General features: G+C 38.2%; 1 protein-coding gene across 11 annotated transcripts in view; it reads right to left on the reverse strand.

The window, feature by feature from the left end:
- LOC120916761 (mucin-5AC-like) overlaps nt 1-24,054 on the reverse strand; it is a 295,447-nt gene that overhangs the window by 9,294 nt on the left and 262,099 nt on the right. For 5 of the 11 annotated variants that reach the window (XM_040327689.1, XM_040327690.1, XM_040327687.1 and 2 more), the window contains 21 exons: nt 23,705-23,952; nt 21,309-21,483; nt 18,921-19,171; nt 17,097-17,280; nt 16,779-16,980; nt 15,841-16,019; nt 15,657-15,726; nt 15,074-15,174; nt 14,874-14,905; nt 12,916-13,093; nt 12,713-12,817; nt 12,233-12,273; nt 10,314-10,442; nt 10,130-10,228; nt 9,060-9,188; nt 8,870-8,968; nt 7,732-7,851; nt 5,976-6,074; nt 5,438-5,557; nt 4,967-5,065; nt 2,720-2,839 (listed from right to left, as the gene is read on the reverse strand). In XM_040327689.1, coding sequence (XP_040183623.1) covers nt 2,720-2,839; nt 4,967-5,065; nt 5,438-5,557; nt 5,976-6,074; nt 7,732-7,851; nt 8,870-8,968; nt 9,060-9,188; nt 10,130-10,228; nt 10,314-10,442; nt 12,233-12,273; nt 12,713-12,817; nt 12,916-13,093; nt 14,874-14,905; nt 15,074-15,174; nt 15,657-15,726; nt 15,841-16,019; nt 16,779-16,980; nt 17,097-17,280; nt 18,921-19,171; nt 21,309-21,483; nt 23,705-23,952 — 2,780 coding nt within the window. The remainder of the gene's footprint in view (nt 1-2,719; nt 2,840-4,966; nt 5,066-5,437; nt 5,558-5,975; nt 6,075-7,731; nt 7,852-8,869; nt 8,969-9,059; nt 9,189-10,129; nt 10,229-10,313; nt 10,443-12,232; nt 12,274-12,712; nt 12,818-12,915; nt 13,094-14,873; nt 14,906-15,073; nt 15,175-15,656; nt 15,727-15,840; nt 16,020-16,778; nt 16,981-17,096; nt 17,281-18,920; nt 19,172-21,308; nt 21,484-23,704; nt 23,953-24,054) is intronic. The other 6 variants (XM_040327694.1, XM_040327695.1, XM_040327688.1 and 3 more) reach the window with 5 other exon arrangements.

Raw genomic sequence — 24,054 nt, forward strand, 5'->3', positions numbered from 1 at the left:
TAAAAAAATTTTTTTTGCTAGAAAATTACTTAAAACCCACAAACATTATATATTTTTTTTTTCTAATACCCTAGAGAATAAAATGGCGATCATTGCAATACTTTTTGTCACACCATATTTGCGCAGCCGTCCTACAAGCGCACTTTTTTTGGAAAAAAATCACTTTTTTGAATTAAAAAATAAGACAGCAATAAATTTGGCCCAATTTTTTTATATATTGTGAAAGATAATGTTACGCCGAGTAAAATGGTACCCAACATGTCACGCTTACAAATTGCGCCCGCTCGTGGCATGGCGTCAAACTTTTACCCTTAAAAATCTCGATAGGCGACGTTTAAAAAATTCTATAGGTTGCATTTTTTGAGTTACAGAGTAGGCCTAGGGCTATAATTATTGCTCTCGCTCTAATGATCGCGGCGATACCTCACTTGTGTTGTTTGAACACAGTTTTCATATGCGGGCGCTACTCACGTATGCGTTCGCTTCTGCGCACGAGCTCGTCGGGACGGGGCGCTTTAAAAAATTTTTTTTTTTTTCTTATTTATTTTTATTTATTTTATTGTTTTTTACACTGGGAAAAAAAAAAAAAAAAAATGATCACTTTTATTCCTATTACAAGGAATGTAAACATCCCTTGTAATAGAAAAAAGCATGACAGGTCCTCTTAAATATGAGATCTGGGGTCAAAAAGACTGAAAAAGATTTTTTCAAATGACAAAAAAAAATAATGTTTCTTTAAGAGGCTGGGCGGGACTGACGTTTTGACGTCACTTCCGCCCAGCCGAGCTATGGGGACGGGCGAAGGAGATTTTTCCTTCAGTCTCGTCCCCGCTCAGCTCCCGAACGGTCGCGATCTCCTCCGCCGCTACCGACGGCTCCGGTAAGCGGCGGAGGGCGCGGGAGAGCGGCGGGAGGGGGGGGGGGGGGCTAAGTAAGCTAATGCTATGCAATGAATATTGCATTAAGTCAGAAAGCACACTGATCTATAGAGGGCTTAGCCTTAGGGCTGAACACTGACCATCATACTCAGAAGCAAGTCAAATGCAGTATCAGGTGCTTCTGAATTGTTTGTGACATGCCCTTGAGTTGCTCAACGGGCTTCTAGCAATTTATGGGGTTCTTCAAGCTGTTTTAAGTAGCTTTTGCATTTACATTGATTTGTGTGTTAAACAAAAACAGCTAACAGCTGAGATAAATTCAAATGACCCCTTTTCTTTTATTAATAAGTACATTTGAATTTCCAGTGTGGACTCATGGTTGTGAAAACACTTATCTCAATATTTTACATATTTTACATTGGCATTATTGAGGTATTTAGAAGCTTCAGTTTGCTATGACAATGACACAGAAGAAGCAGTATATTAAAGGGGCTGGCAGTGATTTTATTTTATTTTAAAGTATGCTGGCAGTGCTGTCCCAGGAGACTCGGGGTCTCCTGGGGGTGCAGGGGTCTGTGTACTGTACAGGGGGGCTCCTGGGAGTGCAGGAGTCTGTGTACTGTGCAGGGTGGCTCCTGGGAATGCAGGGGTCTGTGTACTGTGCAGGGGGCTCCTGGGAGTGCAGGGGTCTGTGTACTGTGCAGGTGGCTCCTGGGAGTGCAGGGGTCTTTTTACTGTGCAGGGGGGCTCCTGGGAGTGCAGGGGTCTGTGTACTGTGCAGGGGGTCTCCTTGGAGTGCAGGGGTCTGTGTACTAGGCAGGGGGGCTCCTGGGAGTGCAGGGGTCTCTGTACTGTGTAGGGGGCTCTTGGGAGTGCAGGGGGCTGTGTACTGTGCAGGGGGGCTCCTGGGAGTGCAGGGGTCTGTGTACTGTACAGGGGGGCTCCTGGGAGTGCAAGGGTCTGTGTACTGTGCATGGTGGCTCCTGGGAATGAATGGGGTCTGTGTACTATGCAGGGGGCTCCTGGGAGTGCAGGGGTCTGTGTACTGTGCAGGGGGGCTCCTGGGAGTGCAGGGGTCTGTGTACTGTGCAGGGGGTCTCCTGGGAGTGCAGGAGTCTGTGTACTAGGCAGGGGGGCTCCTGGGAGCCCAGGGGGTCTGTGTACTGTGCAGGGGGCTCCTGGGAGTGCAGGGGTCTGTGTACTGTGCAGGGGGGCTCCTGGGAGTGCAGGGGTCTGTGTACTGTGCAGGGAGGCTCCTGGGAGTGCAGGGGGTCTGAGTACTGTGCGGGGAGACTCCTGGGAGTGCAGGGGTCTGTGTGCCATGCAGGGGGCTCCCGAAAGTTTTTTTCTGAAACGTACCTCTTAAAACTAGGGTGTGTGTTATACACCAATGAATACAGTTTTTTTTTTTAATTCCTAGTGTGTTATTGCTTTCCCTATTTTCTTTGCCCCTAATACCCATCCATTGTAACAAACCTGATCATTGCCACTAAGCATATTACATAAACAGTAGAGAGACATTTCAGACTACTTTTAGCATGTTTTGTATTCACACCGATTTGTATGTAGATTTAAATCAGTTCAAACTTCCAATGCGGCTGTAGTGGCTTTTTAATTAAATTCATTTTACATCAGAATTTCTGTGTAGAAAGGCAGCATGGAGGATGCTCCAACACCAGCACGACCTCTCCAAGATCAATGAGTTACACACAATAGAAAGAAGTGGCATGGACTAGTGTAGTGCAGCACGGTCTGGATGAAAATTTTATTGAATTGAAAGTATTTAAATGTAAGCTATAAATTAAACTAGAAATTGCTTTTAGTAAAGGAAAAAAACCTACCAGTGGACAGTCTTCAATTGGACAAGCTCTTCTGATTTCTGTTGGGTTGAACTGATCGTCGATAATTTCACACTCATATTTGACACATGGTTGATCAGGTGAGCTCCATGTTTCACCAGGCTAGAAAAGAACATTGTGTATGTAAATAAAAAGTAGAAATCTCAGATACAAAAAAAAAGAAAAAAAAGAAATGTAATTTTCACCATTATAGTGTCAGATAGACATGTGCAGACCAAAAAAAATGTTTTGTTTCAATTCGTTATTTACATATATTTGTTTAGTTAAATTCCTTTAATCTGCTTAATTCATTTTCGGAATTTGTTTTTTTTATTTGTATTCAAATCGATTAAAATTTTCTGTTTTTTTTTTTTGTTTTCAGATTTGAATAGTTTTCAAATCAATTTCAAATAATTCTCAAATTCAAATAGTTTCCAAATTCGAAAAGTTTTCAGATTTGAATTTGAAACGTTTTCTAATTCGAATAGTTTTCAAATTCAAATAGTTTTCCATTTTCCAAAGAGAATAAAATAGAATAGAAAATAAAGCAATGAAACAGAAAAAAATATATAATAAAATAGAATATAGCAGACAATAAAAGAATATAATATAATAGAGTAAAACAGAATAGAATGGAAAATAAAAGAACAGAATAGATTGGAATAAAAACAAATAGAAGAGAATAGAATAAAAAAAAGAATATAATAAAATAGAATATAACCATTCTCTGAAATTCGAATAGAAAAAAAATATTATAATAAAAAAAACAATAATATAAATAGAATAATGTAACCATTTCTCAAAATTCAAAAAGAGTCAATTCAAAACGGAAAACAAATAGAAAATAATAGAATAGAAAATAACAGAATAGTATAGAAAATAACAACATAATAGAATAGAAAGAATATAACCACCTTCCTATTCTAATCTATTATTTTCTATTCTATTCAAATTCAATTTGAATTTTGGGAAATGGTTATTTCTATTCTAATCTATTCTATTGTTTTTAAAATTATATTATTTTTATATTTGTTTATTTTATTTTATTCTATTCTATCCTTTTCTATTCAAATGTATTCTATTTGAATTTCAGAAGATGGTTTTATTCTTTCTATTCTCTTCTATTCTGTTGTTTTTTTCTATACTATTCTTTTATTTTCTATTATATTCGAATCAATTCTTTTTCTATTCTATTTAAATTTGAATTGATTATATATTAGAATTTTGGGAAATGGTTATATTATTTTTTTTCAATTTTTTTTTAATCCTATTCTTTTCTCTTCTATTATAGTCTGTTCTATTCAATTTTTTAGATTCTATTCAATTTTTTTTATTCTATTCTTTTCTTTTCGTATATATTCAAATTCAAATTTCAGAAGATAGTTGTATTCTTCCTATTTTATTCTATTCTGTTTGTTTCTATTCTATTTTTTTCTTTTATTTTCTATTTTGTTCTGTTTTTAGTTTTTTTCTGTTATATTCTTTTCTATTCTATTATATATTTTTTCTATCTTAATTTCTTTATTTTCTATTCTATTTTATCCTCTTTGGAAATTGGAAAACTATTAGAATTTGAAAACTTTTCAAATTCAAAACTATTCCAATTAGAAAACTATTCAAAATTGATTTAATTACTATTCGAGTTGATTCTAATTCTAAAGTAAAAATTTGGTACTATTGTATATCGGAAATCCGGATACATCCAGATTTCCGAAAAACAAAAATTTGTCCGAATCTCAATTCGGAATAAAACAATCTGCACATGTCTACTATCAGATTGGCCTATTTGGTCCTGAATATTAAGATTCCCACTTTAATTCCTTCCCACATTTTAACTCACTGCATGCCTCCAGGCAGGGCCATCTTTAACATAGGGCAAAAGGGAAGCTGCCCCAGGCCCATTTATTGTTGCACGGTCCAATGAAGCTTCCCCTTGAGCCAACAATGCCCATAATGCTCCCAAATAGTTAATACGTGGATTCGGAAGGGTCCAAGGAAATGTTTGCCCAGGGTCCAAGCAATATTTAAGATGGCCCTGTCTCCACTGTCTCCACTGACCAGTTTAGCACTTTTTTTAATGCTGCAGATGCCAAATAATGTTAAATATGTTTTGTAAATCTACGTTTTCAGGTGTCTGCACAGAACTCGAGGTCAGGAATAAAAATAAGACATATAGCACCGGAATTGTCAATCTTACTTAGATGCAAGGGATGCAATGCTTATTAATTTTAAAACATCAGCATTAATTACCTGCAAAATCTTTGTAGTGTTGTCCTTCAGTTTCATAACACAAGAAACCTGTACACATTTACCACAGCATTGCCCTTCAATATTCTCATATTTGTAGCCCTGAGAAAAAGTAAACATGTATTAATATAAGCAATACACTGATTGCAAGAAAATGGCACATAATAAAGCTGGACTAGCTGTTTTTCTGAAAAGTCTAACACAATTCTTTATTTTTGCAGATAGCAGTTTCTGCACAACAAATGACCTCAAAAATATTTTTGAAATATTTTTTTCTTGTATTCCCAGCTTGATATCGCTGTCCCTGTTTTCTTTGCCCCAAATGCCCTCCCATTGTTACAAACGTATGTTTTAAACATAAGTATAGCAGAGATTGAAAATCAAAATACTCATTAGGAGAGTTGTACCCCCTATAGGAATTCAAGTGAAATTGATCATTTAGACTAAAATTATTTTTTAAATATATAAACTTACCTGTGGACAGTCTTCAATTGGACAAGCTCTTCTGATTTCTGTTGGGTTGAACTGGTCATCGATAATTTCACACTCGTATTTTACACATGGTTGATCAGGTGGGGTCCATGTATCACCAGGCTGTTTTTTTATTAAATTTAAACAAAAGAAGAATATTTTTTATTTAAACAAAATACATTTAGAAACCTTAGATACATAAATATTAAATTTAGAATCTTATTCTCAGGCACATTTGGAATTGAGAATAAAGTGTCCCAGTTTAGTTCCTTCCCACATTTTATCATACAACAGGCCTCCACAATGGATGGAATTTAGGAATTTTGTAATTGCTACACATGTCATATAATTCAAAATGCTTTTGCGTTATGTTTTCAAACATCTGCACAGATAATGAGGTTTAGGAAGGCTGCTGCATGGATGATGGAATCCCAGAAATGACATAAGACATATAGTACTAGAATTGTCATCTCTGCTTAGGTATCAGAGATACAGCACCTATTATGATATCACTAATCTGCATTGATTCATTAAGATGTACCTGCAAAATCTTTGTAGTATTATCCTTCAGTCTTATTACGCAAGCCACATGTATACATTTGCCACAGCATTCTCCTTCCGCCTTCTCATACTTGGTTCCCTGAAAGAAAAGAGACAATAATCAGTATTTAAATAAGTGCAAATATATTTTATTTACAGAGTGTGGCGTTGCTAGTTAAAATCCTAAAAAATCTTGGTATTACTTGCAGCAATTGAAATCCTTCTGACAGAATATTTTAATCAGTTTCGACACTTCCAGGTAGTATGGAAGCTCGCTCACCTCCTGCTAATACACACACATACCTATTGGCTAGTGAAGCAGCCTCTCATACTGATGGGCCAATAGGAATTGGTGGTAGGTAGAAGGTAGTGGAATTGTCTAAGCTTTGCCTTTTTAGAATATCCTGACAACTACCCATAGCAGCAGCAGGGAAATCTCATATAGGCCTGTTCAAGTATATTTGGGTGTCTGAAATCTATAACTGCTTATAGATTTTTTTGGATGGATTCACTTTAAAGAGCTGTTTTGAGCAACAAATAAAATGAATCAGTAAGCTACTAATGCTATACAGCATTAAGTCAGAAAGCACACACAGATCTATAGAGGATCCTTATGGCTGAACACTGAATATCATACTCAGAAGCAAGTCAAATGCAGTATCAGGTGCTTCTGAATTGTTGTGACCTGCCCTTGAGTTGCTCAAGGGGTCTTTTAGCAATTTATGGGGTTCTTCAATCTGTTTTAAGTAGCTTTTGCATTCACATTGATTTGTGTGTTAAAACAGCTGATATAAATTCAAAAGACCCCCTTTCTTTTATTAATAAGTACATTTGAATTTCCAGTGTGGACTCAAGCCTCGTACACACGATCAGTCCATCCGATGAGAACGGACCGATGGACAATTTTCATCGGTTAACCGATGAAGCTGACTGATGGTCCGTCGCGCCTACACACCATCGGTTAAAAAAACGATTGTGTCAGAACGCGGTGACGTAAAAAACAACGACAAGCTGAAAAAAAATGAAGTTCAATCCTTCCAAGCATGCGTCGACTTGATTCTGAGCATGCGTGGATTACATTTAAAGCAAGTTGGCTTTTTTTTAACCGATGGTTAAATAACCTATGGGGCCCACACACGATCGGTTTTGACCGATGAAAACGGTCCATCAGACCGTTGTCCTTTGTTTAACCTATCGTGTGTAAGAGGCCTCATGGTTTTAAAAACATTTAGCTCAATATTTTACATATTTTACATCGACATTCTGGCCAAACATAATTTTCCATGCTTTGTTTAAAGCATGTTATTACTCTCCCTGTTTTGGTTATTCCCTAATGTCCTCCCCTAGTTAAAAACCTGAAAAATTAACAACAAGCTGCTTTGACTGCCTTTGGGTGGCTGCTGCATTCATATGGATCTAAACGTCAAAATCCTGTATAGATGAGCTGTAACTTCCACTTTTTATGTTTCCTGCATTGCTAATTACATTCAATATTCCAGTGCAGGTTACAGCCTGAGTGATGGCAGTGAGAAACTTTTTATTAATGGAATGTAATCTACATCAGGTTTTCTGTATGAGAGAAGCAGCATGGAGGGCATTTCAGCATCACCGGTAGGTACATTTAAGGATTATCAAGTTCCAAATGAAAACAACATGGATGCATTACAGAAAGGTTTGGATGGCAATAAAAATACCCAATAAGAGGGCCATTACCCTTGTATACTTGTTCTACCTTTTTACATAAAAATAAAACTTACCAATGGACACTCCTCACTTGGACAAGATGTTGGGATTTCCGTAGGAATGTACTGGCCCTCAGTAATTTCGCACTTATATTTGGTACATGGTTCATTGGATGGACTCCATGTTTCACCAGGCTAAAATGTTTCAAAGAAAAGAACGATATTTATATGAATAAAATATAGGAACCTCAGATAAAAGCAACAAAATGTACAATATAATTTTCAGAGGTGTAGTTATTAGCTTTGCAATCAGTGTGGTTAATTTGCTCCTGAAGTTAGGGAGTCTAGATTCAGTTGTTTACCACATTTCATCCCACTAAAAGCCTTCCTCTTGGATGCTGTTTTGGGCTTTTATGATGCTATGACTGATATATTTTTTAACATATATTGAGTGCTGGATTATGTCCAGTGAAGCACATCGGTTTTATGCTATTTTACTCAACAGGGGGAAACTGAGACCTTAAGCCTAGAGGGCAAACACAATCAAGTATTTATTTTATGACGAGGCACATTTATATGGGCAAAATAAAGTGTAGCATGTAAAATGTGCCATGTGCCAAAGGACATGTTTTATTGTGGGACATCTTTTAACATCTTCTAGCATCATCTTTCTTTGCATCACTTTGCATTCAGTCACATGATATCCCAAAACTGCTAAATAAGCTGGTGGTAGAAGGGTTATTTTTCCTAGATATGGGTCTTACTGGGGAGCAGGTTATCATACAATTTCCAGCAAGTGTCACTGACTTTGATTTCTAATCTGACCTATGCCTAAATGGTGATGTATCTTCACAAAGGTCACCAATCTAACATATCTTGTAGTATTGGTACCGGGAAAAACTGCCCCCACCGGGTCCCCTCCTGTTTCTCAGTAAGACAAAGAGCATTTTTCACTGATCTATCTTCAATAGGCTAAAATTTTGCTGGTATCTACAAGTCATTGCACTTCCTATTTTGCAACAAACTGCCTAAATAAATCTGATACATTCCATTAAATTGTTGTACCATTATCCAGTCTAAGTCATATTTTTTTAACAGTTTCTTATTATTTACATTAATGTCTCTTTTTGTAAATGAAGTAGCACTGCAAAAGCAACAGAATCCAAATGTGAACTCTTATATCACTAAACATCACTGATTCATCAAGCTGTACCTGCAGAACCTGTGTAGTACCGTCCTTCATTTTCATTACGCAAGCCACCTGTATACATTTGCCACAGCATTCCCCTTCATCCTTTTCATAATTGTAGCCCTGAGAGAAACAAAACATTGTTTGATATTTGAACCAGAATATTTTTTTTTTTCTAATTAAATATTTTATTTTTGCAAAATGATATGCTTACCAGTGGACAATCTTTCTCACTGGGGACAGCACATTCCTTGCTTGTGATGTGAATGTCAAAATGCTCTCCATTCTGGACACATTGATGGTAAGTACAGTTGTCAGCAGAGGGGGACCAGATCTCACCAGGCTAGAAAACAAAATTAAAATATTCTTAAAATATATAATTCAGTTGATTAGTCTACTTGCTATATTTTTTTTTTTTTAATGAGCAAATACCCCATCCCACACACACACAAACAGATTTTGTTTTACATGTATGTGGAGTTTCAACTATTGCAGCATCTCCATTATACACAATTCTAAATGACAAGCAAACCAAATTCAAATTAACCACTTGCCCACCCCACTTTCACCCCCTTCATGCCCATGCCAATTTTCAGCTTTCATCGCTGTCACACTTTGAATGACAATTTCATGGTCATGCAACACTGTACCCAAATTAAAATGTTTTGTGTTTTTTTAATCAACACTGGGTTTTTTACTTTTTTTCTAAATAAACAAATAAAGACAGAAAATTTTGAAGAAAAGTATTAAAAAAATAGTAAAATAAATAGTTTGTTTTGCAAACGGATAATTTTTTTCCTTCACTGATGTGTGCTGATGAGGCAGCACTGATGGGCACTGCTAAGCTGCATTGATAGGCATTGATAGGCTGCACTGGTGGGCACTGATGAGGCTGCACTGATAGTTGGCACTGATAGGCGCTAATGTGTGCCAATTATGGGCACTGGTAGACGAACACTGTTGGGCACTTGTAGGTGTCACTGATGAGCAGTGGTAGGCAGCACTGATAGGTGATATTGATGAGGAGACACTGGTGGGCACTGATTGGCAGCAGTGGTGGGCACAGATTGGCAGCAGTGGTGGATACAGATTGGCAGAAGCCGATTATTGGCTTTTATCTCTCTTCCTCCACATGCTGACAGCAGTGAATAGAGCCGGTACTGCGCTGTAGCAATTAATTGGCTATAGAGTGGTTGGCAAGTAGTTAAAGTAAGGGCATTGAAGGATAACACAGTAAGGGCTGGTTTCTAACCAGCTAATACTATAGAAAAGAAAGGTATTTACCGGAATAGTCATAATTTCATCATTTTTCATCTTCATTATACATTCAACCTGTACACAGTGACCACAGCATTGACCCTGTACATCCATGTACTGGAAGCCCTAAAACAAAAAAATCAACAGCAGTTAGAGACACTATAAAAATGTTATACTCTTATAATTGTCATTGCCCAGGCTGAAGTCTAACCTTGTCACATTCCTTCTTGCAAGCAATGGGTGTGCAATTCACCAAATGCAGTAAGGTCACGGCATCTATTTCATATGAGCATTCACATTCATGACATGAATCTTTAGCTTGAGGGATTGGATGTCCAGGCTATGAATGGAAAAAAGGGGGTTAAATTCCATATAATGCTATCATTTATTTAATAAAATAAATATTTGCGATTGGTCTATATTAGACCCCTAATTGTACATTTGTAAGGATTATTTTTAAAAGATTTTATATATGTATTTCAGCTATACATTAATCACACTCAAACCCCTGAGGCCCCGTACACACGACCAGTTTCCTCGGCAGAATTCAGCTTCCGACCGAGTTTCTGGCTGAATTCTGCCGAGGAAACTGGTCGTGTGTACACTTTCGGCCGAGGAAGCCGACGAGGAGCTCGACGAGGAAATAGAGAACATGTTCTCTATTTCCTCGTTGTTCTATGGGAGCTCTCGTCCCGCCGAGCTCCTCGGCGGCTTCAGGGCTGAACTGGCCGAGGAACTCGATGTGTTTGGCACGTCGAGTTCCTCGGCCGTGTGTACGAGGCCTTAGTAAACTTATTAACCTAAATTAGCCTTAGCAATTTCAATATTTGCATTTTTCCTTAACTGTTCTTGTCCTGTTCTGCGATTTATTTTTAATTTTTTTTAAAATAATATTTAAACTTTTTCTATATTTGTTTATTGGGTTCATTCATTTGTTTGTGTTATATTAGCAAAAATATGCAAAAATTTAAAAAAAAGAATTCACATTTAATTAATTGGGAAATAATTTTGCCATGCATTGTACAAAATAAGGGACAAATTAAAGAAAACTTTGTTTTTCCTGACGAGATTCTTGGCAAGAATATCTTGCCGCCCGAGTGTACAGACACTCCTTTCAAAAGAACCGCGATTCTTTTGAAAGGTAAGAACTCGGTGACATCATCGCGTACGACGAGCATGCGCTCATCACATTCGATGTCATCGCCGCCATCTTGCTTCACCCTACCTATGCCGTTGAAGCTACCGTGCATGCGTCAAAGTAATTTCGAGCTTGCGCGGGTTTCCATGGCGACAGGTAAGTATAGACGCTCGGTTTTCTTGTCGGAAAACAGGCCGACAAGAATCTCAACGAGAAAATAGAGAGCTGGATCTCTATTTTTCTCGTCGAGATTCTGGGCAGATTTCTAGACGAGAAACCTGAAAGCCTCCTACACACGCAAGAAAGCTCTGCCAGCAGTTTTCTTGCTGGTTCTTACCGAGAAAATTGAGCGTGTGTACGAGGCTTAACACGTGCACTTTTATATCTACAGTAGTTGTTTTAAAATTAAAGGTAAAACTATGAAAAAAGTATTGTTTTGTATGGTAACATATTTTTGTCTATAGATTAACTAGAAGATATTTTTTTGAGGCCAGTATTGTCAAGGTCCATTTTGTATCAAGCTCTTGTTGATTGTACTATGAAGTAATTTATTTTCAAATATAACAAACAAGCCAGCCATAGACGGTTCAAATCCCAGCTGGTTCAGCAGGGACTGGTCGAGAATTTGAACCATGTATGGACAGGCTGAATGTACCCAAATTGATTGGTCGATTAACTTGGGTACAATCAGTCAGCCTGACAGATTTTGCATGCAATTATTGCCAGCAGCTAGTATAATCACTGTGTTCTCCTGATAGGGATGGATTCCCCCCCAGGAGGGATTAAGTCAGTGTTGATGGGTGAATTGTTGTTCTGGTGGTAAATATCTATACCTACCCTATCCAAAACCTCAAAAATAGTTTTCCTCTATTATATACTTTATGTTGCCATATAAGCCATATAATTATATTAAATCATTATAATAAAATCACACATGTTGGCCTTTTTTTCCTCAGGCAAATGCCATGTTTTGCTGTCCAGAGGTTTCTTACCTTATAAATTTCATCATGATAAACACAGACTGGCATTACAACTGTGGAAAAAATATGAGAATATTTAGGATATTCTTAATGTGATGATACCATCAAATTTGTTTTCTACAACGCTATTGTAAATGTTGAATAATGACAAATTGTGCACTAAAATTAAGACAAGTATGATAAGTAAAAAAATCACTTTGCAATGTAACTGCTAAAAACAATGTACAGCTTTAATAAATGCACTGTGGTCTGCTTTTGATGGTAAAATAAGTGCAAGATAAAAAAAAATATTTTCTTCTACAAGGTGATGTGCACTGAAAACTTTTATCTGAAATAATCAAATCGGCGCCTAAATGAAATCCATTGTAGGTCAGCACAAAGTTAATTGTTTAAAAATTTCCTATAGAAACAACTGCGATGTTTCAAACAGTACTAAGAACTTTTTCAAGCATGGAGTACATCTAAGTGAAGGAATCTTAATTAGGTACTTACTGCACTCATATTTTGGACAGCAGTCACCCTCTAGAAGTACAGGAATAGCTTCAAATCCAGTTTCACACTTCTTTTCCTTGTGCAAACAGTAGGTACTGTTACATTCTATGGACAGACAGATCAAATGTTAGTATTTCTACAGCAGTAGATGGGATAATCAGTGATTAGATTGTATAAAATATACAGATAAGATGTTAACTTACCGCATACATTCTCCATGCAGCATGGTTCTTTTGGGTTTGTCCGAGTCACAGGGATGACACCTTCCTTTTCACAGGTAATGGGTGTTAGTTTGGGGCAAGACAGTGGCTCACACTGAACAGTGAGGGAATTGGCTTCACAGACACACTTCTTGCAGCCACTGGTCCAGGTCTCTGCAGGCTGTGAATATAAAAAAGATGATTCACTTACATGTTGCTCAAAAAGACTAAAATACTGTACAAACAGTCTCACCTTTCTAGAGTCACAAAACTCTTTACTATTTACGCAGTGAGTGTGGACATTTTTTAAGTCTCCGTAAACTTACCCTGTACTTGTATAAAACTAATATTTCTTTGTTAAATACATAACTATACTGTGGCCCGGACTCACAAAGCACTTCTCCAGATACGCCGCGTAAGTGCAAATATGCGCCGTTGTATCTGTGCGCCGGGCCCACATACTAAGATACGCCTAAAAACAGGCTTCATCCCACCGACGTAACTTGCCTACGCCAGCGTAGAGTGGGCGCATATTTACGCTGGACTCATTTGTCGCTCCCACTGATTTTCCATTCAAATATGCAAATGAGGGAGATACGGCGATTCACGAACGTACGTGCGGCCGACGCAAGTGCGCGTGAGTTATGCGTACGTCGTAAAGTTATGCCCCATAAAGGAGGTGTAACTCAGCATCATCCATGCAAAGGGCTGCACCAGGGAACACAAGCCGTCGTATTTTACGCAGTTTACGTTGGACGTGAATATGGCTGAGCGTAGGTTACGTTCACGCCGTAGGCAGTGATCCGACGTATCTTAGGGAGTAGTTCCGACGTGATTCTGAGCATGCGCACTGGGATGCATCCACGGGACGGCGCATGCGCCGTTCATTATATGTATCTGTCTGGCGCTCAGCCCATCATTTGCATGGGGTCACGCCTCATTTGCATGGCTCACGCCCACTTCCACCTACGCCGGCTTACGCCTAGAAAACCCAGCGCAGTTTTGGGAGCACTGGCTTTGTGAATTCAGTGCTTGCCTCTCTGCGTTGCGTCGGCGTAGTGTACAGGAGATACGCTACGGGCGGCATAAATGTGCGCCGCTGTCTGTGAATCCGGGCCAGTATGTTTATCTTCTGGTATTATGAGCGGGGAAAAAAGAAATACATTTATTTTAATGGGGCCCAATACACATAAATATACATCAGGTATAAAGGCACAAGAAGGAGGCATGGGAAGGAAGAATTTACAACACAGTATGGAGAATCTGCTGTATGTAAATTGTTTTAAGGGCCAGTTCACACCAGATGCAGTACCGTTCGGGTCCGTGCGCTTTTTTTCTGCACTAAAAATGCATTCACAGTGTTTTCCATGTATTCCAATGGCTCTAGTTCACACCATGCAGTCAGTTTCCGGTACATAAACTGACCAGAAACTGACTGCATGGTGTGAACTAGAGCCATTGGAATACATTGAAAACACTGTGCATGCATTTTATGCAGATAAAAAGCCCACGGAACTGAACGGAATCGTGTCTGGTGTGAACTAGCATTAAAGGTAAAACTTTTGTGTTGCATCAGCTTCCAACTGTCATTTGCAAAATGTGGTTGTTTATTTCAACCTTTCAGCATCCAACTGCCATTTGCAAACTGCTGTTTTTTTCTTGCAGTCTATCATCTTACAACTGTCATTTTCAAGCTGTTTGTTGCGCATTGCAATCTATTAGCTTACAACTGTCTTTTTTAAGGATGAGAACATTTTTTGCACAGTAGAAGAGAACATACAAACAAGGGGTTATGTTTAGTTAAAATGTTTGTAAAGTAAAAATGCTATTTTTAGAGAATGATTAATACTCATAATACTAAAAAAAATGTGCACATTAAAATATGTAAATACATTTACAGACTAAACATAAATGGTATTTAATTTGTATTTTTAATGATTAAATGTTTAAGTCAAACTCACAGCTTTGGGCATTCCATCAGGACCAACACAAGCTGTAAGATAGAAATAAGAAAACTCATTTTCATGACATAAGTGAAATCTAAGAATGAACTACGTATTAAGAAAACATTTAAGAATTACAGTATATTTATACTTTTTATAGTCCTCTCAGTTGCATATTACTAGTTTCTGTAATTAGATGGCATTTAATTTATATTTACCACAGCTCTTGACACAAGTATCAGAGTAGGAGTTGAAAAGGGTTGTTCCATCTGGGCAGAAGCAGCCTTCAGTTGTACCGGTAGCAACATTTTCCATTTTTCTATAAAAATAAAAATACAGTAATGGTATTCGAACTGTGATGGATCACAATTTGGGACTAATTATTGTGGCCCTTGCCTATACCAATATAGGCAAAAATCTGTTTAAAATGATATAGTAAAATTGATCAAGTTTAGATTAATGCAGGTTGGATCTAAAGAATGTTTCACTGTAGTCATGAAAAATATAAGCAGAAGTCCTAACACAAGATTAGATTGAGTACTCTTCCTTATACAAAGCCTTCTATGGTTTAGCATTAATGTTTCAATACATGAATACATGTAGTATAGCTTGTTCAAATGGCTTTCCCAATCCCTGTGGGCCTTATATTCTGGCTTGGTACAGTCGTTGAAAACTCCAACTAATTCAGGAGATGTGGTTTATTAAAGAAGGAGAAGCAATTACCAATGAACAGGCAGGGTTTCAGTAAGGAAGATGTGATGCAAAAAAAAAGGATGCTTTACGTTTATTAACATCTCTTACTTGTTCTCACAGGTCTTAGCATGTATTGGTCCACAAGCATTATATACTTTTCCAGCAGGACAGTTGTATGCTATATTTAAAAAATAAAATAAAAAATTAGATCACAGATAGATAGATATTATTATTTTTTCTGTTATTAGAATCAACATGGACATTTTAAATTAGAGTCTGTTATAGAACTTACGGCAATGGCCTCCAGTTTTTCCTCTCCAATCTACACAGATTCCATTGGCACTGCACATGGAAGCATAAATCTCCAAACTGGAACAATGCACTGTATCGTTGCTAATCCGGCAGACATCATAGACGCAACCTTCATGGTAAGGCTTGGGTGGTATAATCTTGTGGCACTCAGCGAAGATACTTGAAAGAGAGGAGTTGAATTAAAGTGAACCTGTCATGCAACATCTGTATAAAAACCATAGCATGCATTATAACCATTCTACAATTAAAGTGAACCTGTCATGCATCATCTGTGTAAAAACAATAAGGTGTTATAATCACCCACTGATTAAACCCAACCAGAGTGTAACACATCAAGGGCGGGCCAGTGGGAAAAGACTAAGCTGAAGTTGGAATTCTACACATCTTTCTATGGTTGACTTTGCCAGTGTGTGGCCCCAATAAAACTCTAGATTGGGCCCTGGTTCACACTGAAGAGTTTTGACATGGGATTTGATATGTCAAATCCCATGTCAAATCGGCGGCTATTGCCATCAATGGCACTGTCCTAATCGGCGCTATGCCGCATCTGCGGCGCTGCACCAATTTCAAAAAGTTGTACTACTTTTTGTGATTTCAGGCTGAGATTTACATCTGAGCAGAAACTGGCACAGATGTCTCTGAAATCGCATCCGAAATCGGGACTGTCATGCGGGAGTGAAATCGTGCAAGTTCAGCTGAACTCGCACGGCTTCATTCCCACAGCTCAGTGTGAACTTGGGATGAAGGTGAATTTTGCAAATAAAGTAGATTTATTTTTTTAACTTTTCCTGGGCACTTTATTAGTAATGATTTTAAAAAAAATTGTTTTATTTTAATATTCTGGAACATGCTTGTAAAGTGAATAAAAAGGAACATTTATGCAAATTCCTTTAATTATATAACTATGATATAACTTACTCGCTTAAGATGACATCACATAACTTTGAAGGTTTACAAGTTGGTGGTGGAGTTGGAGGAAGTGGTGGTGTTATAGGAGGTGGTTTACTGCAGCCAGGTGCTGTGGTATTGACCCTCCAGTGAGGAGCCATGGCAGAACAATCTTTTACAATCTTGCCATTTGGCATTCGACAGTCTTCAGTGCTGTTGTTGGAGCAAGTGCCTTTGTGGGAAAAAGCATCAAAATTATTTCACTCAGCCTTAACAATACAATCTAAAACTTTTCAGAAAGCCGTAACCCTAATAATTAATGAAAGTAATTGAAAGCCATTTACACACCGCATTGTCCTTCTGTGTTGTAAGCAAATTTACTAAATGGCAGGTTAATGACAAAGATCATTCCACTGAATGAGATGAAGGCATCTATTTCTGCGATTTCCACATTCATATTGATACCAGCAGAGGTGATGGCAATGCCATCTTTTGTGAAACCAGGAGCGATCCAGTTATTGTTGAACCTAATCTGTAGAGTGGAGAGAGGAGGATACAGTCAATCCCAAATGATTCCTATAGGAAGCAAGCACTGATTCACTCTGACATCCAGTGCAAGAATTATAAAACATTTTTTATTTTTTTTCTCTTAGCTTGAAACCCTGACCTAAATTCTAGGCTTTAAATGTTTTTAAGCAGCGGCAAATTTTCCTAATTGCACACTTTGAATACCATGAACAAAGTGAACCCAGTGTCAAGATGGCCCTATTTTCAGCTCCAGCAGTTCCTGAATGACCCCTGCACTAGATCACACTGTGCTCTATCACCCACCCCTGAATGCCTATGCTTCTCCCACACATCATTGTCCCATCTTATATCAACTTGCACTTGTCCCTTACACTCTCTCCAAAGGAATTCACAGTGGAAGTGTGGGAATTTAGGTATATCCTATCTCTCCAGGGTTTTATTAATGTTGTCATTCGAGAGATGAATTACAAATTCAGAACCAGATGATACCCGACCCTAGTAGTTGTATGCCACATTTCAACTGATCTGCCTGACACTTGCTGGAGTTGCATGAATAGCACAGGCCTATTTATATTATTATTTTTTATTATTATGGCACTGCACCTGATCCAACCATTTTGGTCTACAGTCAATTGCCTAATGGCTGACATTCCTCTTCTTTTTCAACCTGTTTCATACCTGCTCCATCAAACTAACATGAACATGAAACAGTACAGGCATTTCCTAGTACTCAACCTGCTAAAAGGTGTACAAATTTAATAACACAACATTAGAGAGCCCTTTATGCGCCTACAATTCTGGAATGTCTTTCCTGCATGGACTCATTGGTCACTTTAGAAGAACTACTTTTCGTTAGTTAGGACAACATGCCCCAATTTTTACTTTCTTGGACCAATTGGCACTTTTTCAAACACTAAAACATTCTGCCACCCAGTGTACCCACACACAAATTCTCCACACAGTCAAATTCTACCCAAGGTCATATTAGATTGTGGACCCTTTCCCAAATTAGATTTGACTCACAGTGTCAGAGATGGGCAACAGGATCTCTACCCTCACCTGTAAAGCCTCGTACACACGGCCGAGGAACTCGACGTGCCAAACACATCGAGTTCCTCGGCCAGTTCAGCACTGAAGCCGCCGAGGAGCTCGGCGGGGCGAGAGCTCCCATAGAACAACGAGGAAATAGAGAACATGTTCTCTATTTCCTCGCCGAGCTCCTCGTCGGCTTCCTCGGCCGAAAGTGTACACACGGCCGGGTTTCTCGGCAGAATTCAGCCAGAAACTCGGTCGGAAGCTGAATTCTGCCGAGGAAACTGGTCGTGTGTACGAGGCCTGACACTCCCTGCATACCATAGTGAGGAATAATCTTGGCCCTTTCCTCCTCCCAGAACTATTCCTCCCATCTAGGACCCCCAGGCAAAGTTTACTATTGCAAAATTTATACTTAGAAATCCTTTTAAGTAACAGCAGTTTCTATTGCAAGTTGACAACGCTAAAACATTGCCTCGCAACTGACATTAATTAGTGGAACTGTATGGATTGTTTTGGAGAATAAGGATATTGTTTAGTGTCATTCCAACTGGACAACAATACAATAAACTCTGGAAATATCGTCTCATATGAAAAAAATATGCATCTTACCCTGTTTTTCATCCTTCCTTCATAAACCATACGTGTTAAAACAATCTCATTGGATTTATAGTAGATCAAGATAGACTGTGGGCAGGACAAGCCATCGTCAGCATCGCAGAAATAGTTGTCAACAAGGATGCGGAAATTGTCATACTTGGGAGTGATCTGCTGAACAAGGACATATGTGCAGTTGTCCAGGAAGGTGTAGTAGGTTCCATCAAAGGTTATGTAATGTGGGTCACCCCATCCACTGCAGACACCTGTAAGAAGGCAAGAATTTTTCTGCATCATTATCCACTTGCACAATGTAAAGCAAATTATTTTAAAAGTGTATGGTTTGCTAAAACTAAATGTTTTATTTTAGTTTGGATGGAGTTTTTAATGCTGACTATATTTAGTACATCTCCACAATACATGCCCACTTCATTGTGTTTTATCTCTTTAAACATGCTGCAAATGCAGGAAAATTATTGATTTGCTCGGAATTAATAAAAGGTGTCATGGACACCCTTTAGAATTTTGTTGGGGCACAGCACCAAATGTGTCTGTGCTTGTACTTTATTCATGAACCTGTAACAAACAGGTACATGAATCTGTCCATGTCTATACTAAAGAAGAAGTGTCACACTGCAGACTCATGGCTGAGGAGTTTTGTACTTGGACAGATGGAGTCTGATGGGGAACTGAGAAACTAGTTTCCCATCAGCTTCACTTTACTTTTGAAGGACAATGCACAGCAATGGATACATCCATAGCCGCTAATGAGTCCAATAGCCATTTTTGAATTGGCCCACTATGAGTGAGTGAGTGAGTGAGTAACTTGTATAGCGCTACAAATGCAAACTAAATCACCTCAAGGTCTATCCTATGCTGTCAATCAAAAGTAAAGTGGAACTGAGGGACTAGTTTCTCAGCTCCCCTCAGACTCTGCCCATCCAAAGACAAGTCATTTGCCCACATTTGGGTAATGACATCAACTATATCCCCATCTACATCTAGTTTTTGGCTGAGAAATTCCATCTGAATGGGGATGGGAATGTAGCAATGTGTGGGAAGCTGTCACATACATGACAGCAACCCAGCATGGGCACTGCCCCTCTGAGTGCTGGCATACATCCTGCACACCAGTTCAGAGTTTGTTTAATTACTGCCAGATTAATCTGGGAACTGTTGGTATTTTTATTAAGAATTTGTTGCTGCCATAGTGACAGGTTGCTAAGGTTGTGGTAGTAGGAACTACCTGAATTTGCTGAATGTGCTAGAAATATTACTGACATTGGTGCACATGCTTGCCTGGATTAGCCATAGGCAGTTCTCAAGGAGACTACCACCAGAAATTTGTCATTAGGTACATTTTGAGTTCCCCTGATAATGTGCTCCTTACTTCCTCGTTGTCATAACAACACAGCATATTTTCTGCTCTGCACATGTGGTGTCAGCCCTGCCTACCTTCTGATGGATTTAAAAAAAAACACAGAGCTCTCCTTATCTTCCTCCACCTTCCTCATCTCTATAATCCCTTCTTGTGTGTAGGAAGTTATCAGCTTATAATTTTTTTTTCGAAAAATCAACACGTATTTGCACTTGAAACAGATATTACAAAACACATTCAATGGTATATTTAACAGGCCAGAAGGAAGAAAATAAGAGAAGTTCACTGTTCGGGTTTTCATACATTTCAACCTTCTCTATCTGTCCTGGATAACATTGCCACTGAGCAGTAAGTGATAGGAAATCCACTTATTACAGTTGTCATCAGTACAAAAGGAAAGGGTAAATCATCCAATGGGGACTGTTTCATTGATAGCTATGAGGGGAATCCCTCTCAATTTGTGGATAATTCCTCTCACTTCTTGTTGTTGTGGTTTCTCCAGGAGAGGAAGTGAAAGAACTTTAGACTTACAGTGGAACTAAACCCTCCTATCCCTTTACATCCAATGAAACTGCCATCTTAGCCTCAGCTTGATCTGCAGTTACCATGGTGTTGCACATGTGACACAAACCATTTAACCATTTAAGAGCTTAACAGTTCGGCTGAGAGCACAAGCACCTGTGACAGTTATCATTCTCATCATGCCTTAAATGTACATCAACTGGGGTGGGGGGGGGGGTTAGTTCTGCTTTAAACATATTCTAAGCAAACAAAAAAAAGTTTCATATACATTTTTAGATGTAAAATCTTAAAACTGCTCCCACCCCTCTTCTAACACCTATACTAACTACCCTGTTTAAAAATGATGAATATACTCACCTATTGTCAGGCGGTAGTTAGTATGTGTTAGGTGTTTTTTTGGGGTGGGGGACTAGTTAGAATTGCAGTTTAAGATCAAATCCAGAAATTACTATTATAATATAGATGCTCACTTGGCAAGGAGGTCCTTCATTTAATAAACTTACACTGGCATTCGTAGTGGTAACAGCAACCATCCGCACTCTTTTTCTTAATTGGTGGGAAGCCATTAGTACAAGTTATCTCCTTGACTTCAGGGCAGGTCACCGGCTTGTGGGTAGTGATGTTGTTTCCATGGCATGTGACCTCTTCACAATGGTCATTTATCCATGTCTCATTGGTCTATAGAATGGGAATATTTATTTTTTATAATGTTACATCACAAACCAATACAGTGGCATATAGAACATTGTTATGAATTATTTCGATAATTATTACTTTTTTTCAATTTTAAAGAGACATCGTCAACTTTCTCATGCAAAGAAAATTGCATGAGAACCCCTTCATATTTACCCCACCTTTACTTGCTTGCACCTCCTTACTCCTCAAAAGAGGATGAGAATACCTTCCAGGTATAGGAGAATATGTGACCAGCTGCCCTGTACAGAGGCCCGGCAGACAATCGCTAGGCCTGAACACTGTCACATGACTGGCAAATTGACAATGCCAATATGCTGACACAGCAATACCTAATCACATGCAAGGGCAGAAAAAACATTTTGCCTGCACATGACTTGATGGTGGAAGTCAGCAGAGCTTTGTTTCAATTACTAAGCTCTGGAGCAACTGCACTTGCAGAGTGCATCTGCGCTTGCAAAGTACACAGTCTATTTTCCTTCAGTAAATCCACCCTAGTTTCTCTTTAAACATACAGCTTTAATAAGTATATATGAACATTCTATATACAGCATGTAGTAGATGTAATAGCAGCAGATTGGATGTTCATCAACTGAAGATAAGACCAATACAACCAAACATCTGACTCATGGAATCTTAGATGAGCAGGTATCTATCCTACAATTTTTAAAAATATTGAGTATAAAAATGTAGAAATGTTACATATAAACAAATGTACATTAATTTACATTAAAAGTGTATGTAAATGCGATTTGTTTTTCTTATTAGTTCTGGATAGTGGGGGAAAGTTAGACACTCTATCAAGTTGTTATTGTTTCCTGGGCCCCCACTGGGGAGAAAATCCCCTTTATTTGACAGAAAGCAATGAGAAATCCGAAATTGTACAGTTATCAACAGAGCAAAAAATAGGATCAATTAACCAATAGGAACAAACATTCTAGCAACAACTGTCCAATGCCGCGTACACATGACGGGATAAACTCAGACTGATTTTTCCTACAATATTCCATTCAAGTTGTCACGCTGTCAACCAAATTCCGACCGTTAAGAACGCAGTGACGTACAACACTACGATGAGCCGAGAAAAATGAAGTTAAATGCTTCCGAGCATGCGTCAAAATGATTCTGAGCATGCATGTTTTTTTCTCCGTGGGAGTTCCCTACAGACGAACGGAATTTCCGATAAAAAAATTTCCGTTCTCTTTTTTAACTCCGTCGGAATTTCCAACAGAAAAAGTCTGATGGGGCACACACACAGTCGGAATATCCGATGAAAAGATTCCATCTGACTTTTTTCCTTGGAAATTCCGACCGTGTGTACGCAGCATAAGATGGCAATCACTCTTACTTTGGGAAGATTTCCTCTAATTTCCTGTTGCATCTTCAGGACAAGCAGTGAGGGGAAATCTCCCCAGTGGGATATAGACAGCAAAAAATCAAAACAAAATCTGATAGGGTTTTAACCCGTGTATACAGTATCTAAAACTAAAAAGGTTTTGGCTATACCTACATACAAAATATAATATATATGTTATAAAAGTTGTGTTCACAAAGTAATATAATATATATATTTCTATACTATAATTTTACCCACCCACTTGGAAAAAAGCAAACACTAAGATTTGCCAGGTCTGGTAGAGCAAATTACAACCCTGGATTAGCTAGGATGTGACAGACCCATGTTTGATACACATACCATACAACACACATGTCTCAAACACCAAACTGCAGTTGTGTGCACAACCCTTTCTAGTACTGCAGACAGACAATTGCAAAAAATGGCAAGCTTGCCAAAAGTCCAAAGCAGCAATTACCGGTAAATAAATGCATAGTGACTAAATAATTTTTTTTTTTTTTTAGAATACTAAACTCCCCTCAATCAAGGTAACATTTTATCTTGAGAGGTTATGTATGTTAGCTTTCAGAAGGCTAACATACAATGCAACACTCGCCATGATTTACTAAAGGAATTGAGCATATTTACCTTGCAAAGTGAATTATTTCTTTATTTGGGGGAAACATTTCACTTAGCTTAGTGAATGAGGGAAAAAAATCTTGGAAATTCCCTTTACAAAGTGAAGATTCACTTTTCCAAAGGAAATATGCTTTATATGCGTAATTTCTCTAATAAATCAGGGTCTGTATAATCAAAAAACAGATAACACTAACTTATGAGGTTAGTTATAAGGAGGTTTTGTTCAGTTACCTTTCTTGGTGGACAGCCTTCTACTGATGTAGTATGGACAACTGTGGTTACAGTAGTTGTAGGAGTAGTAGTCTTTTTACATGTTGTACGCTTATGGGTTGTTGGTGAGATTGTAGACTCTGTTGTGGTTGTTGTGGGAGTAGTTGTCGTTGTACAAGGTCCTGTAAATCTCTCAGCCTCACAGAAGTCATTGCAAAAGGCATAGAAAGAGCACCCAGCTTCATCAGTCTTGTTATAGATAATTTCTCCTGCAGAAGGAATCCCAATGCACACATTTAGAAAGAAAGAAAGAAAGAAAGAAAGAAAGAAAGAAAGAAAGAAAGAAAGAAAGAAAGAAAAAAATAAAAATC

The sequence above is a fragment of the Rana temporaria genome, chromosome 11 (genome assembly GCF_905171775.1).
Source record: "Rana temporaria chromosome 11, aRanTem1.1, whole genome shotgun sequence".
Taxonomy (NCBI): domain Eukaryota; kingdom Metazoa; phylum Chordata; class Amphibia; order Anura; family Ranidae; genus Rana; species Rana temporaria.